Below are 15,724 nucleotides of genomic sequence, written 5' to 3'. Positions count from 1 at the left end.
GCAAAGGGGTTTTCTCTGATATAATATAACAATATAATTGAAAGTAAGAGAAACATACAAAAAATTCTCTGTTGCATTTTCTGGATTTTTTAAATTATTATTTCAAACTTTTATAAAGTCCCAATTGTTAGATGTAATTTGACAATGCATATTAACATCTTAAAATTAGGATCGAAGACATTGTAAACTGTTTTTTTACATTGGAATTCCTTAAAAGCAAAATACATTGTGTTAATGTATAAGAAACAAAAAGAAATCCTTTTTTTTTTCCAAATGGGTATAGAGCAATTCCTTCTGAACTACAAATAACAAATAATAAACTTAGGCTAAAGGAAAAAAACATTGTGCTAATATTACATTAAAATGGTAACAAGGTAGAATTTATGTATGCATTTTTATTTAAAAAATATTGTATTTCATCTAATTTGTCCTTTTTAAACTATTGTTCTTTCATTATATGGGCAATTTGTCAATTTGGAGGGTGAATCCTCAAAACCATAACACATTCATGCCTGCCGAATGTATCTGTCACAGAAAAGACTTCGAATAGTATTGCCTTGTATGCATGTAAAATGATATTAAATATATAACATATGTAAAATAAAAAGGCAGGTTTTCTAAAAACCAAGAGTTATTATTAAGAAATGTTGTTAGAAGAACTCAAAATTTGACTCTCACAGAATTTATCCTTTGATTTCTGCCAGAAAAAAGATTTAAAAATAGAAATTATATATTTTTGTTTCAATAAAATGTTATAACATTGGGTTTCAGATAAAAGAATACCTGTGAAATGTATATGTAGTCGCTAATTTGGCTGAATTTTGTTGAATATCATGCTGTAATTTAATCATGGGAAAGCCTGACTTTTAAGATTGATTCACAGACTTCTTAAATCAATGAGACACATTAAAAAAAAAAAACCTCAACGAAAAGACCGAAACCTGTAACATCCTGCACGATTGTGGCAGATGTCTTGTGCTACTTAGAATACTCACAGGCAATCTCTCGAGGGCATAAGAAGTCCTGTAACCTGTACAGAATATTTTAGAAATCTATTGAAGACCATGGGTTCTAACTTCCCGGCAAGCGTACAGTTGACTTGTTCTAAATAAAGACGTTATTGTTCAATTCCAGTGATTAGAGACGGATCACTGACTTGGGACAAGCTTCTGCAGGCCGAGCGCAGGATCGAGCCGAGTACCCCGGGGAGAAGACTAGACCTCTCCACTTGAGGACTGAGTCTGGCAGGGACAGGGCTGTGGCGGGGTGGGGCTCACACTCCGATTCTGTCCCCGCCCCCCGCCCCCATCAGGGTGCTGTGGCACTTGGTTGCTTAAGGTTAACATTGCCTAGGCCCAGGCAGGACACAGGTCGATAACCGGGTCCCCCTTGTTTAACATCGTGCAAACAACGGGAGACGGGGCGGCAGCCAGCGTGGCAGCCAGGACCACAGCTGGCAGGTTAGATTTCTGAGAAAGCCTAAGTTTCGAGCTCTCGCGAAGTGTTCTTTTGTTTCTTTTCCTTCTCTGAATGGAGAAGAGACGCTGGCCTATTGCCATTCCTGCTTTTAAGAGTAAGTAACCATCCGAGGGTCTGGGCTATAAAATACTTAATGGCAATAAAGCCTCCAGCTCAGTTCCCCGGGTAGATGATGTTAGAGCAGCTTGGAAAGCCACCAATTTCTGAAACAAAATGGGAGGTGTGATGGAAAATAAGGAAGCGCAAATTAAATGGTAGAGCTGTTTTTTTTTCAAAGTAATATTTATACAATACACTCTTCAATGAAGACAGAGTACATTAAAATGATAGAGCATTAGGGGAGATTGCCAGAAAGGATCTAAAACTAATGAGCATTTCCGTTAAAAGAAGGTAAATCTAATTAATCCAGAAAAACGCACAACATTAAAATGTGATGTTTTGAAACTAAAGAATGTCACGCCGGTCTCTGAAAATTACGTGCTACTAATTGCGTTTTTGAAATTAGACTGGTAATAAAAAGCATAATTTTTGTCAATCTTTCAGCTACTGGTGAAATATAGATATATATTATAGATTTCTAAAATGTGGCTATCAAAAGCTGATATAAATATAATTTTAAGCAGTGTCCTCGTGAAGCTATATTACGCTAATAAAAATTAGAATATTTCATTCTAATAGATGAGGTGAACTCGACCTTTTAATTGATTAGCCCAACTATTGGGGAGCGGCGTTGCTCTATTGTGGCAATGGGGGCTTTCAACTATTTATTTTTGCTTTTTCATCATAAACATCCTTAGTTGTAGAACCCATTATCAGGAAGAAAAAATGCACTTTAAATATGTCACTAAGTTATGCAAGATTGTATGCCTGCCTGTTAAGCTGGCCAATTTATCAATATGTTTAGAAATTTCAGTGAAACGTTGATGGTTCTGTCCCTCACCAGAGGCATGCGCGGTCTCGGAATTTATGTTGAATATAAATTCTTCCTAAGTCTTAGGTGAAATTCTATAAGAAGAAAATCCCCTGTCCTGCCTGCAAGGCTAGCTGTTCGGAGAGTGGTCGCCAGAACTCACATCTTCCTGGTTCACCACTCACGTGACAATGAACCAGCTCCCAGACTCCACAAACGTGAACTCACCAGTGGGCCCAGCGCACAGCCTTCGGCCGTGCATGCTTGCACGCGAAAGGAATGTAAGCTCCAAGGCTCGAACCCATGGACGTGGCAGCTGAGTTCTGAGGAATTGTGAATTAGCACGCCATCCAGATACAGCCCGTAACTAGTGATAACACCTGGAAAGACAATAATTGGCATTTAGTGTGACTGATAGACAATGGCCAAGAATGACTTAGAGAAAGCAAGCACTTCTTGATGGGACTCCCAGTTTCGTGCGATGCGGTATTTCCCTGAGTCTAAACCCTGTCTCTTTCCAGAGGAAAAAACAGGCTTTAAACCCTTGACTATCAAATTGTTAAGCTAATTAGTACAGAGACGGAAATAAAACCCAAGAGTCCCAGGGTGGGACTCTTTCCATCGCATCCCATTAACTGCTGTCCTGTGTGTTCCAATTCAAAAATGAATAAATTAAGCACATTTATAATTTTTATTGCTTTCTAAAATGATATCCTTAATACATGTTCTCTGGAAGTCAAATGACCTTATTTGTTAATGCATTGTATATTACTCAGGAGGTGGCAGGCATGGTTTTAAGCACCTGGTGTGTATGAACTGCTTTTTAACCTTCTGCACACAGAACTACTATAATACAGGCAGTTCTATTGAAAAATTTATCCTCACCTGGGGACATTATATTTTTCATTGCTTTTGGGGGGGGAGGGGACGAGAGAGAAACAGACAGACAGACGGAGACAGAGACAGGGAGGCATTGGTGTGAAAGTGAAACACTGATGTGAGAGAGAAACACTGGCTGGTTGCCTTCTTGCACACACCCCAACCAGGGTGTGCACCCCAACCAGGGTGCGCACCCCAACCGGGGATCAAACCTGCAACCCGGGCATGTGCCCTGGCCAGAATTAAACCCGCATCCTTTTGGTCTACGGGACAGAACTCCAACCAACTAAGCCACACCAGCCAGGGGTCCAGGCCATATTATGGTCACCGTTTTACAGACGAGAAAACTCAGGCACAGACAGATTAGGTAACTTGTTCAAGGTCACGCAGCTGGTGACTCTTGGGGTCAGGATTTGAATTGAGGTGATTGGGCTCCAGAGGAGACAGACTATGACCTGGCAGCTTAGGTTCCTCATGCAACTAGACCATGTTCCTAACTACAGCACTGAATTATGTAAACACAGGAGCCTTGAGCAAATTACTCACATTTATGAGATACTGATGAACGGGCTAGAGAAACTGATTGGATGGTTTCAATGATCAAATACAGTGTATTTGAGAAGGAAAGTTATATACATTATCATGACATCAACTAGTAGAGATAAAAGACACTGAATGGCTAATCATATAACCATTTGACTCATTCAATCAAAACATTCATTATACCATGGGAAACAGAACTTTGCTTACATGCTAAATTAGAACCTCTTTCTAAGGAAAATTAATGTCACAATGGCTTCCTAGTGTATTCTTGAGAAATTATCTTAAATGCTCCTCTGTCACAAGGATGGCTGTCAGGAGCTCGTCACATAACACATAGGACACCTCCCTTCCAACACTTACTCACTTTTCACATTAATTGCCTGACATGACGTTTCCTTACTTATGTATTACTAGAGCTTAGCACCATGCCTAAAACATAGTAGATGCTTAATAAATATTGATTGAATGAATAAATTAATGAACATGCAGCATAGTGAAATATGAACATCTATATAGTGTAAAAATTTAAGGCTATCAGAAAAAGAGATACTTAAGACACCCGAAGCATGAAAAGAAACTTGCTAAAAAGATGATATTAAAGAATAACTCAGAGACAGAGGCTTTGGACAAAGAGTGGGTTTTAAAACAACAGACCGCAGCAAATTCAACAAGCAGATCCATTTCCCTTACTTCCAGAGCTGGGAGGGAGAAGCTTCCTTTTCCTATTACATACCCCGATAGTTCCGCAGGGCGCGGCTGCCTGCATCTCAGCCCCTTTATTCTGGCGTGGCCATGGATGATAACTCTGAGAACACTTACAGAAACTATCTGATTTGATGCCACTTAATATTAGACACACAAAAACACAAAAGAATTAAAATGAAGAAACTGAAAAATACATCAGGAAAACACCAAGGATTTCACTGAAAATGTAAGAGAAAAAAGTGGATAAAATCAAAGTTACAATAAGGACAAGAACTTGTTATGAGCCAGGTACTCCACTAAGCAATCCCTGAATCCACACACACACACACACACACACACAAACACAATCTGTGTGCAAATAATGTGTGGCAGAAGCTCCTAAAGAAATCGTAAGACACCTGAAATATCTACTTGACCTACTTTTCAACGTGGAAATAGAAACCACCCAGATCAATATTCCCCTTTTCTTGCACAACTGGGGAACAGAGAGTTTCTTTTATGCTAGGATTATGTGCATAATATCTCATTTATCTGACATATTGGGAAATGAGATGTTTCACAGAAGTTCATTTTTGTGATGACTAAATCTCATCCCTTAAGTGCAAACTCTAAAAATCTGAACGATTTTTGAAGGAAATCTTTTTAGCAAGCGCCGCACACCCGCCTTCTCCCCCGGACTGTAATGAATATCGCTGAGCCACTGTGCGATGACTCAGCCCGTGCGTCAGGGGCATCAGGGACTGCGTTCTCCAATTCAGAAACACCCTCCGGGACTGAGGAGACAGAGGCCGCCCACCCAGGTCTCACCCTTCCCATCACTCAGCAGCTGCACTTTGTCGCTTCTTGGGTCTACTTTTTGAGCTCTTCCATTTCCCCTCATTCTCCCTCAGTGACAGTCTTTCAAAAGTTACTTCTTTGTCTCCACCTAACTCATGCTACCAAGTCAACCCCTAGCAGGCTATGCTGAGAAACCAGATAACCATGACATCTGGAACCGGGGATGAAGAAATATCAGAGAGTTACTGAGACAAGGCCTGAGTGTAAGACGAGTCAATGACAATGAGCTGAGCATAAAATGATGGGAAGCTGGTGACAGTTAATTCCACTGCTGAGACTTTTTTAGTACCTAGGATGTATTTGAATTGAGAGGCAGAGGGCACTGAAGTCCAACTTAAGTGCAGGTGAGATCACAGACAGACACACACACACACACACACACACACACACACACACACACACGTTCTGTAGATAAGCAATATTTGACAGCATTTGTAGGAAGGGCTGAAAAATCACCTGTAGACCAGAACTGTAGAATGAGGCACACTGGGCAGGTGCAGTCTGCATTGAGACCTTCTGAATGCGGCTCGCATTTGCTTTCAAAATATCTAGTGCACCAAAACAAAGTGTAACAGGATGGGAATTCTGTTTGCTCCCTTTTGACACTCTTAGAATGAAGGGAAGCATTTCATATTTGTCTAGCCACCCCCCTCCCCGGATTCTACATGGCGAGAGGGATTAAATGAGATTTAGGAATCTATCAGAGTCTCAGCAGGAAACTCGTGGCAACTTAAATGGACAGCGGAGGACAATTTAGTGAAGGGACCACTTATGAAGAGAAGGGAAGGGTTAAGGGAGGGCAATAAGTGATCATAAAGCATCCCCAGCTAGTCATAGCTGGCACTCCTGGGAGACCGGCTGGCTGGGAGCCAGTACACATCTTGACGTGTGGAGCGGATAGGGAGGGGGTGGATTCAGGACCCTGGAGAAGGAGCTGGGGTGTGGGAAGCCCTCTGGATAGGAGCCGGAGCCTTTGGCTAGGACTGCAGCCCTGCAGCCCAGAGCCAGGAAGACAGGGAACCGCAGGGAGGAAGTGCTGAGGCTGCATTCGCCTCCCATCCTCTCCTCTCTTGCCACTGCTCATGGACGAACCCACAGCGAACCAGGCAGAGAGAGGAGGGGCCTGTTGACGTTGTGCGTGAAGGTCCACCTAGAACCCAGGGCTCAGCAGGGAAGAGTACAGAGCGGATTGAGAGAGACGGAAGACAAATACCCAACAGATCAATAGAAACTGAATGACATTGTACCCTATTTTTGTGCTTTTTCCCCTTGCTTATTCTTTTAAGCTAATAATCAGTAAGAGAATGGTAAGAAAACAAAGCATTATGTTATGTGTTAAGGGGGGTTCAGGTTATTTAATCGAGTTCTACAAATTCAGGTTCTTTCATGGATGACGCACAAAGTGGATACTTCAACCCCATTGGCTATCCAGCATCAGCAGTTTCATGTTTATCACCTTTCTCTTTCCACAATGGTCGAATTTTTAAGGTGTTTAATTTTCACAGGGAAGTGGAATAGTAACTGTCCACAGGGCGCATCCACTGGGGGATATGTCTTTGTGCCTCTTCATCATGTTATGTCAAATTGCATTTCCTAAGGTGCTCGATAGCTTGTCATACATAACCGAGGAAACTCAATACGAGCACAATGCAGTGTCGATTTAACACAAGGCGCCTCTGTTTAAACGGAGGAATTCTGTCTACTGTGAGAATTAAACAACGATGCTTTGGTGCGTCATAACAATGACATGCCTGGTATATGTCGACGCTCCACACACACTTGTTTGTTTGTTTCCAGGGCAGCATGGCAACGGGAGTACCAGCTGAGGGTTTCCCCCCAGGCCCGATGATGATCGGATGTGGCAGACAGGTCCCTGTGCGAACAGTTGATCCTTCAATTAAAAAGGAAAAGAGAGGACGGCTTTCGCATGGGGCAGTGATGCCTTATTACTGTTATGCTCTCCTAAAAATGGAAGCGGCGCCATCTGAAAGAGACTGTGCTGGGGAAACTCTACCTGACAAAGCGAGCGGAGGTGTTTCATAAAAGTTACACGAGGTTGGCTCCTAACTGTCAAGGCAGTGTCCCTAAGTGACTCACCGAGTACTGGAACCCACGGCTCCTATTAAGACAGAGAATTTCCAGGAAAGGAAAGAGAATCACATTTTGACTTCTTAAAAAACAAACTTGTATCAAAATAAAAAGTAAAGAAAAAAAACAGTTATCTCTTTAAAACCAGAGAAAAATTGGAATAGAGATCTTAGGAATGTTATCAGCACTGAGAACAAGATATGAGACAAGTCAAAGTAACTAAAAAAATATATTTTTCCCACATGGCTAGATGGAATCCAACTGTATAAATATTACTACAAAATTTTTAGGTAGAAGTACAGTGAATAAAATCATGAATTTCTGAGTCATTCACATCTTGTTTTGTATTACGTTCCTACTTAACTAGTTGTCTTGCCTTGATAATTAAATTGCTTAATCCTTATAAACTGGAGTTTCCACATCTGAATGTGGCAATGACAATACCTATTTCACGGGCAAGCTATGAGAATTAAGTGTCTGGCACATAGTTATAAACTGTAGCCATTATTAGTGCTATTACTATTATTGGTTATGTTAACAGGAAATCAAATCCCTTCTTTGCGTGGGGGGAGTACTTAATTAATATTTACATATACACCTTCATTTATATACATTACAAAAATTTATTTACCTTCTATTATCCCTTATATCCTTCAGGACAGCAAATATAGAATGTGTATAAAAAAGATTTATAGTCAGTTGGTTTCTCTGCCACCCATTCCTGAAATAATGCATGTGCTCAAAAAATCAAACTAAACATTCTTTTAAGAACATTCTATTGTCTTCATGGTACTGTGTTTAAGTTGGCAAAAATAATGAACGTCCTAAAATTGTTCTGTTCTTATTGACATTATTGCCACTGTCTTGGTACACAACCACATATAAATTCTCAGTAACTGGGTTAACACTTGTTGATTGTTTCTCAACATGGGTCTTTTTTTTCATGTTTATAAAGTCCTTGTGAAAAAATCTATTTAGATCTATAACTGACTAATAGAGTCATGATTTTGGAGTCTGGGGCATATAAAACCAGGCAAGCATCCCCTGTGACTGAACATGACCTTCTAAATACATGCATGTATCCAGACCCGCTACATGCTAATGAAGACCCAGAGGGATGACACAGCCACACCCCGTACATCTCCTCGGGAAGCTTCTCTCTACACTTGGTGTTCTGGGACATCTCTACCTTGTAATTATTTGTTTACAAGAATATTTCCACCAAGGAACTCCAATACCGTCAAATTAAGGATTCAGCAAATTCAACTTAGTATCATCAGTATGCTGACACATAGTAGGTCATCAAAAATACAGTACGAATGGACAAATTTAGGTTTTAGCAGGTCATGAGGAGTCAGAGGTTGTGTGGCAAGAGAAATTGGGGCGATCAAGTCAGGAGCACCCCCAGGCTCCTGGCTGGGGGGACTGGATGGTGTTTATCGGTGAGAGCAGAGTGGGGACCCGGAAGGAAGGGCCGGTCGAGAGGCAGAGAAGTGAGGAGGCGGCAACCTGGATGTGCCGAGTTTAAAATGTATTCTGTTCTCTCTGTTGGTGTCATTAGGGAGCCAGGACCCTGCAGGATACATACCACTGCTCAAAAGTCATTTTCACAAGACAAACTAAATAAATGAAACATTGTTAAATACCAATGGAAAGTACAACACTGCATTAGGCTCCGTGGAGGGAGACAGAAATGAACAATTTGTGGTCCTTATCATTGTTAAGGCAAGTTGGACATGCACCCAGATAAATCTGAGCCCGGGATGAATGAAGTATCCGCCATCGTGAAGGCGCAGACGCAGAACAAATGGTCAAGAGAAGACAGACAGCTTCGCTTATACCCAAGGAGTGGAAGACTTTTGTGAGAAAACAGAAGGAGCCAGATTTCTACAGGTAAAGAAAGAGAGATGGTATGAACTGTTAACTCCAATTTGATAATCACAGAAACCGGGGTTCACGGAATTTAGTAAATTTCCCCAAGTGGCACCGTTACTACAGGTCAGAGATAGGATTTGACTCCACACCCATGCCGTGCAGCCCCTCACTAAGCTACAAGTATTCTAGCGTGGCTGTAGGAGAAAGTGCACCTCAAGGCTACGTAAATGCAGGGTGAGTCACAAGCTGGGAAGATCCAGATACCAGGATAAACAGTTTGGACTGCATTCTTCCCTCTTTTAGGGAGAAGTGTGGGGGCTTTGGGAACAGCCTGAGGGACACTTGTTTTCCAATCATCAGATTGTCCCTTTCCCGACAAAAGACAATAGGCGTCAAACACTGGCGAATTGGGAAAAATTAAAGGGAGAAGTAGTGAAGAGAAGAAAAGTAATGTAATGAAACTATTACTTTTTAATTGTCTAATCATTTTCCTACAATAAACATTGTAAAAATTCTGGTGAGATGAGGTACTGGACTTGAGAATACAATACGAGTGTTAACACAAATCACCAAAAATCTCTCAAATTCTTATTGTTCCATGAACATTTTAAAACGGCTTGTAAGTGCATAAGACATGATGTACAAAGATTTTCTGAAAGGCCGAAAATACTTCTCCAGTCAACCTAGGATTCTGAGTGTAGCAATAAAGCCAGCTGCAACCACCAACTAGGATGAAGGAAAGTGTTCTACCAGGAAAATCACATCATAGCATTTAACAGCATTCCAACGGAAATAAATCATTATTAACATTTTCATTGCCACCTATGGACTAGAGTACTTTGTGCAGCTTGACGTATGACAAGATTTTTCACTGTTTAATGTAACTATCAAATAGACATCCATTTATTTTTATTAGAAAAGTTGTAATAGTACAAGAATAACTTCAATAGCAGAGATAATTACTCACTTTAAGTATTAAAGCTCTCTCCACTACCTCAAATATATCTACTGCACTTGCCAAAAGTTTAATTAAAATGAGATGACTGGAATAATGAATAACATAGTAAACATAAGAAAAACTAATAAAACTGTAATTTTTTTCTTTTATTCTTTTTAGCTATGCTAAAAGAGGCCATTTCAATTTTCAGTAATGAGTTACTTAAAACCACTTCTACAATATTAAAAGTCTTCTTGATATTTGTCTCACAGAGGAACAAGAAGGTGATGTTATGTAAGTTTCTGAGGTTCGGAGCAATGACACTGTGCAGTGTGACGTGTAAAAATACTTTCCATCAGTGAATAAAGCAATTCCTACCCCACGTTATTACAAAAGTTCTTTATAAAGATGTTATTTCAGCAAACTTGAGGTGACTAACTTCATTCTCTAAACTATGCAAAGATGTGTATACCACTTAGTAACACACGCAATCCCCTTCAAACGAAGCAAGTATAAGTGTATGTATATTTACTGTATGCACTGTTAGAAAACAGTAGGCTGAAGTGTTTATAAATGACATATTAAAAATATGGAGTTCCCAGTGATCTCTTGATAATCTTACTAAATCAAAAGCATTTTGAAATACAATATGTGCATGAACTTTCCGCCTCTCTACACCCAGAAAAAGTGAGTGACTGTCAAAAGCAGAAAGCCATTGAAAATCCGATGTCACTGTCACGAGGGCCTTCTCAGGGAATCCCCGTTCGCTCCCTCTACCTCTCCGGAACCTTTTGCACAACAAGATGCAGTACACAGGAACTATCAAAAGGGAGCACCTTTGAGCCACCAAAATCGTGTTAGCCTAAAAACCAGAGTCTCCCAACTACACACAAGGATACTATCTCAGGTATTTTGTGTGCTAAAATGATCATCAAATATTAAGCACCACATATAAGCTGCCATGTGGAATATTAATTTACCTTTGCTCATCATCTTTTTCACTTGAGGCTAAAAGGGTTCACTCACCGTTGGGATGCCGAGGCTCCGTCCAGGAGACGTTGTAGGAGCGGGGTGAATAGGAGTGCGCGCTGGGGGCAGCCACACCCTCGGGCGCGCTCTCCGCGGTCCAGGCCTCGCTGGCCCCGCTCAGCGCGCACCCGCCCCCCGTGCAAGCCTGAACAGAGATGCAAGGAGAAGAAAAGCGCATTTCACTTTGGGTCCCAAAAGTTTAGATGAGCATTGAAGAGAGAGAATTCATGGGAAGAGTTTCCATTTCTTTGAAATGAAACTCTCTTCACCCCGAAAAATACATTTGTTTCAGTACTGAGGCTTCACATTTAATTAGTGTGGGTTTTTTGTTTTAAATTTTTTAAGGACACAAGACAGCCATCTCCAATAATTAGAAAATAACCAGAGTGCATGGACATATGAAATAGAATATGTCCTAAGTCAGAGCCTAGAGACAGGGCATACAGGAGTGGGCAAAAGCAGGTCACAGTTAGGAGTGTGCAAAGCACAGGATTTCTTCTCTATCACTATTTATTGATGAGACTTTACGAACAACTGCGAACCTACCACTGCCCACTCCTGCATAGTAACTGGGCGAACAGCCCTCACTAAATTCGCCTTGTGCAAAGGTTCCTATTGGAGAATGAATTTAACACCCCATGAAAAAAGGCACAGAGACCGAAGACTTCTTCAGGAGAAAACAAGTGATTTCTGAAAAAAAATACGCACAGAAAATATAACTGCCCTTTATTTACTATAGTGTGGCCAATATAACAGTGTAATTGAATACAACAATATTTCTCATAAATCAACAGCAAAGAGGTTGTTGAGTGACTACTTAATGCCTTAAAGGGTCAAGTCAGACTTCTGCACCACAGGAGCTGGGCCTTGTTAAACTGCCGACAGACTTAAAGGGATCGCAGAACCTCCCCCCCCGCCACCCCTCCCCAGTTCCCTAAGGTACTAAGGTATTGCTCCTGCCAAAAATAGAAATGTGGGTGTTAAATGTGTTTGGAAACTTTTGTGCATGCTGTCATAATAAACTGCAAAAAATCTGCAAGTAAACGTATAAACGTGTTAGGAAAATATCCGAACTCCCTGAACTGCTGGATAAGCATATTTCCAGGAAACTGAGACAGGCACATGGGCTATTTCTAGACTAAATTGCTAGCAAATATTAGCAACTATGTCTTTATATAAATAACACAGATATTTGAAAACTATACTTCAGCTTTGTTCAAGCATCTCTCTAGGTTACAACTGTAAGTTGCACAATGGAATTTAAAAATCTTAAAAAAACCCACTTTTTTTTTTTTACCAAATCAATAAGAAAAAGAAGCAAATTCATAGGACAATGCAAAAAGCAGACAGTTACTCAGTCCATTTCCATGGAAGGTAGATATCACAAATGTAAATGATGAAAATACCTCTTTATGTCTTTGGGCCTGTCCCTGCTTTTCAGTTTGATAATGAGGAATAGCTTTTTGATACTTAAAACAGCCAATATTCTATTCACTAAAGATGGGAGAAAGCTGACTGATTTTTAATGATCTTTTACACTGGAGTTTAATATTGCACAATTTTTGCAAATAATTCATTACAGGTATAAGTTACAACACATGGTCAATTGACATGGAGCTCGGTCTCACGGGCTGCTACAAAAATACAATATTAGACCATGTTTTCAGGGTGCGTTCTCATCGGTGTACGCAAGGTTCAGATGGGCTAGACTGTGGCCCGGGCATGAAACTGCATTAAGATTGGGGACCTAATTAACCTCCGTGGGTTCCCACTAATTCTCAGCCGTGGTACGTGCATATGCATGCCGGACGGATGCCACCCTCCTCCTGAGGACAGATCCTCTGCAAATAAAGAAGAATCAATTGAGCTCGTGGTGAAACCCTGACCGGAAGCCTGAGGACACGTCGCTGTGAGCCCAAGAACAACTATCTGAACATTAACATAGAAAAATCAAAACATCTCCGACGTGCTAAAAGTCCACCAGAAAATGTGGCAGGAAGAGAGGCCACGAGGGACAGCTGTGTTATCATCAGAAAGCGGTCAAAGGGGCCTTCCTTCCAGTCCTCAGAGGGAGATAAACCCATCCTCTGCATTTCCCAGATTTTTTTTTCTCTTGGGAGGGAAAAAAATGTTGAGCATCTTATTGGTAAACCCTTAATGCAACGGGATTTAATTCTGATAGTCTGTCACTATATTTTTGCATTAATAACTTAAGACTTTTCCCTGCTAACTCTCCCCAAAGAAATACTAAACTTTGCGGCATAAAATTAAATATTAAAAAAAAACAGAATGTGGATTAAAATTGACTTCGTTTCGATAATTTTATGATGCCCTCTGGGATAAACAAAGACACCCTCTGGTTTGGAAGGACTGCTTGTTTGGGCTGTCACGAAAGATCCGTAAACTAGCAATGTGACAAAGAACTTCTTAAGAATCTAAAGAGTTCAGAAGAGAATTTGCCTTGTAAGTGAAACAAAATGCATAAAGGGGCTGCTGAAATAACAGAATTACCTGTAAAATATTATTCCACATTTTTTGGCAGGTATTTGGAGGGGTTAAGAGCGCGGTCCATCAGCAAGGAATACAGGTCCTTAAGGTTGCTCCCCCATTGATCTAATCTAACTGATATCATCTAAATGAAATTGAACCAATCAGTATCTTGTTTGACCTGCCAGCACCAGGGGCCACTGCATTCAATGCAACTGAATGCTTATTAAAATCCTGGCTTGGAAAATCTAAAGAAAATAGTGGGAATGAATAGAGGTGGCTTTATGAAACAGCAAAGTCTTTTAGACTCTGAGCTATTAAAATAACGTGTCTCAACCCATCTCCATAGCTTTCATCAATGACAACCATTTAAAAAAAATGCAAAGTCAAAATACCACCCTGAATTGATGAGAAACTTCTGACCAAATAGGGAATTCAGTTTTGGTCTAATGAAATGCACAACTAATAACATAAATTATTTTAAAAAACATTACTATTAGGAACATGGAAAACTAGCATTCTCTTTCCAAACATTTGTTTGCAGATAAGTCGGGTCTGAGGATGTTAAGAATGCAGCATGTTTTAAAGTGTGATGAAAGAGATCAAGGCCGGATTATCTACAAATGACCTTTTGAAAAGTGGACCTTATCGCCCTGGCTGGTGTAGCTCAGTGGATTGAGCTGCGGGCTGCGAACCAAAGCATCGCAGGTTTGATTCCCAGTCAGGGCACATGTCTGGGTTGCAGGACACGGCCCCCAGCAACCGCACATTGATGTTTCTCTTCTCTCTTTCTCCCTCCCTTCCCTCTCTAAAAATAAATAAATAAAATCTAAAAAACAAAAATCTTTAAAAGTGAAGCTTATCATTTCCAAGAATCCTTTCAGGAAATATATTTAATACAGTGTTCATTAAGAGGCAAATGTCTAGAAGCCATATGAAAATTATCAGACCATACTTATCCTGATACTTGTCTCACTATCTTCTTTATTTAATTGCTGTTATTATTGTTACTAGGGACGACCACACTTCCCAACACCATCTGCTGAGTGTAAGAACATGTTATACTGTTTCTTCTACTGGAAAGAGCGTAAGTTAGGAATCACCTGTCCTCCAACTCTTACATGTTGCAGCAAGTTAATTTATATCAGAAGTCTCAGATTCTTAATGAAGCAAACATGCTTGGGGTCCAGTCATTCAAGAACTGTTTGCTGGCTGTCCAGTTCCCACCAGGCACTGAGCTCGACTCTACAGACAGAAGTTTGAAAGATTTGGCCCCTACCCTGTGAGAGTTTATAACCCAGTTAACATGGGCAACTAAAGGAAGACACATGAAGTCTGGAGGAAATCACAGTGGTTCCAATTCCCCAGTATTTTCCACTATTCTCATATCTGCTCAAAGACTCTGATGTCTGCACGTTTTGTTTTCTGACACCTCGTCAACATGCTGAGACTCTATACAGGCAACTCCCCTTGGCTGAGAACCTATCTCCATCTACTAATCTGATGACCTTGAAAGCCAGTTAGTATGTTTAAACTGTGCAATACACAGTAATCCCTCAATTAATTAAGATGAACCTAAAACATTCCGGTTCATTTAATTAACTGGTTAACAAAGTTGAGTAAAAAAAAAAAAACCTTTTAGCTAAATATTTCCCAAACATATATTAGTGTATTTTCTGCCCTGATAAATATAGTCAAATAAAAAATAATAAAAGACATGAGCACGTTTATTAACAAAAGTTAGGGCAAGACTTCCACGTCTTTATGACATCTCGCATCAACATTACTCAGTGGCGGGTGGGTCTTGTTTGACTCCATTGAATATTGTTCAGGGTCACCTTTTTAGCATCACAGAATTTGAGGGCTTAGGAAACATAAAACTCAGTGCAGTTAAGTAAATTTGCCTTAGTCCACATAGTTAGTGGCAAAATCTAAATTGAAACTCAGGAGAGTGG

The 15,724-nt window shown here is 40.4% G+C and overlaps 1 protein-coding gene across 1 annotated transcript in view; it reads right to left on the bottom strand.

Annotated features, from left to right (window-relative positions):
* USH2A (usherin) overlaps nucleotides 1-15,724 on the bottom strand; it is a 516,227-nt gene that overhangs the window by 229,554 nt on the left and 270,949 nt on the right. Inside the window, exons 35-36 of the mRNA XM_045859450.1 lie at nucleotides 11,280-11,427; nucleotides 2,618-2,769 (exon numbers count right to left, since the gene is read on the bottom strand). Of these exons, the coding sequence (XP_045715406.1) occupies nucleotides 2,618-2,769; nucleotides 11,280-11,427 (300 nt within the window). The remainder of the gene's footprint in view (nucleotides 1-2,617; nucleotides 2,770-11,279; nucleotides 11,428-15,724) is intronic.

This window comes from Phyllostomus hastatus, unplaced genomic scaffold (assembly GCF_019186645.2).
Source record: "Phyllostomus hastatus isolate PE091 unplaced genomic scaffold, TTU_PhHast_1.1 phas_contig_148, whole genome shotgun sequence".
In the NCBI taxonomy this organism is placed as follows: Eukaryota; Metazoa; Chordata; class Mammalia; order Chiroptera; family Phyllostomidae; genus Phyllostomus; species Phyllostomus hastatus.
Note: the sequence above shows the minus strand (reverse complement) of the source record. Positions and strands in the feature narration are given on the sequence as shown.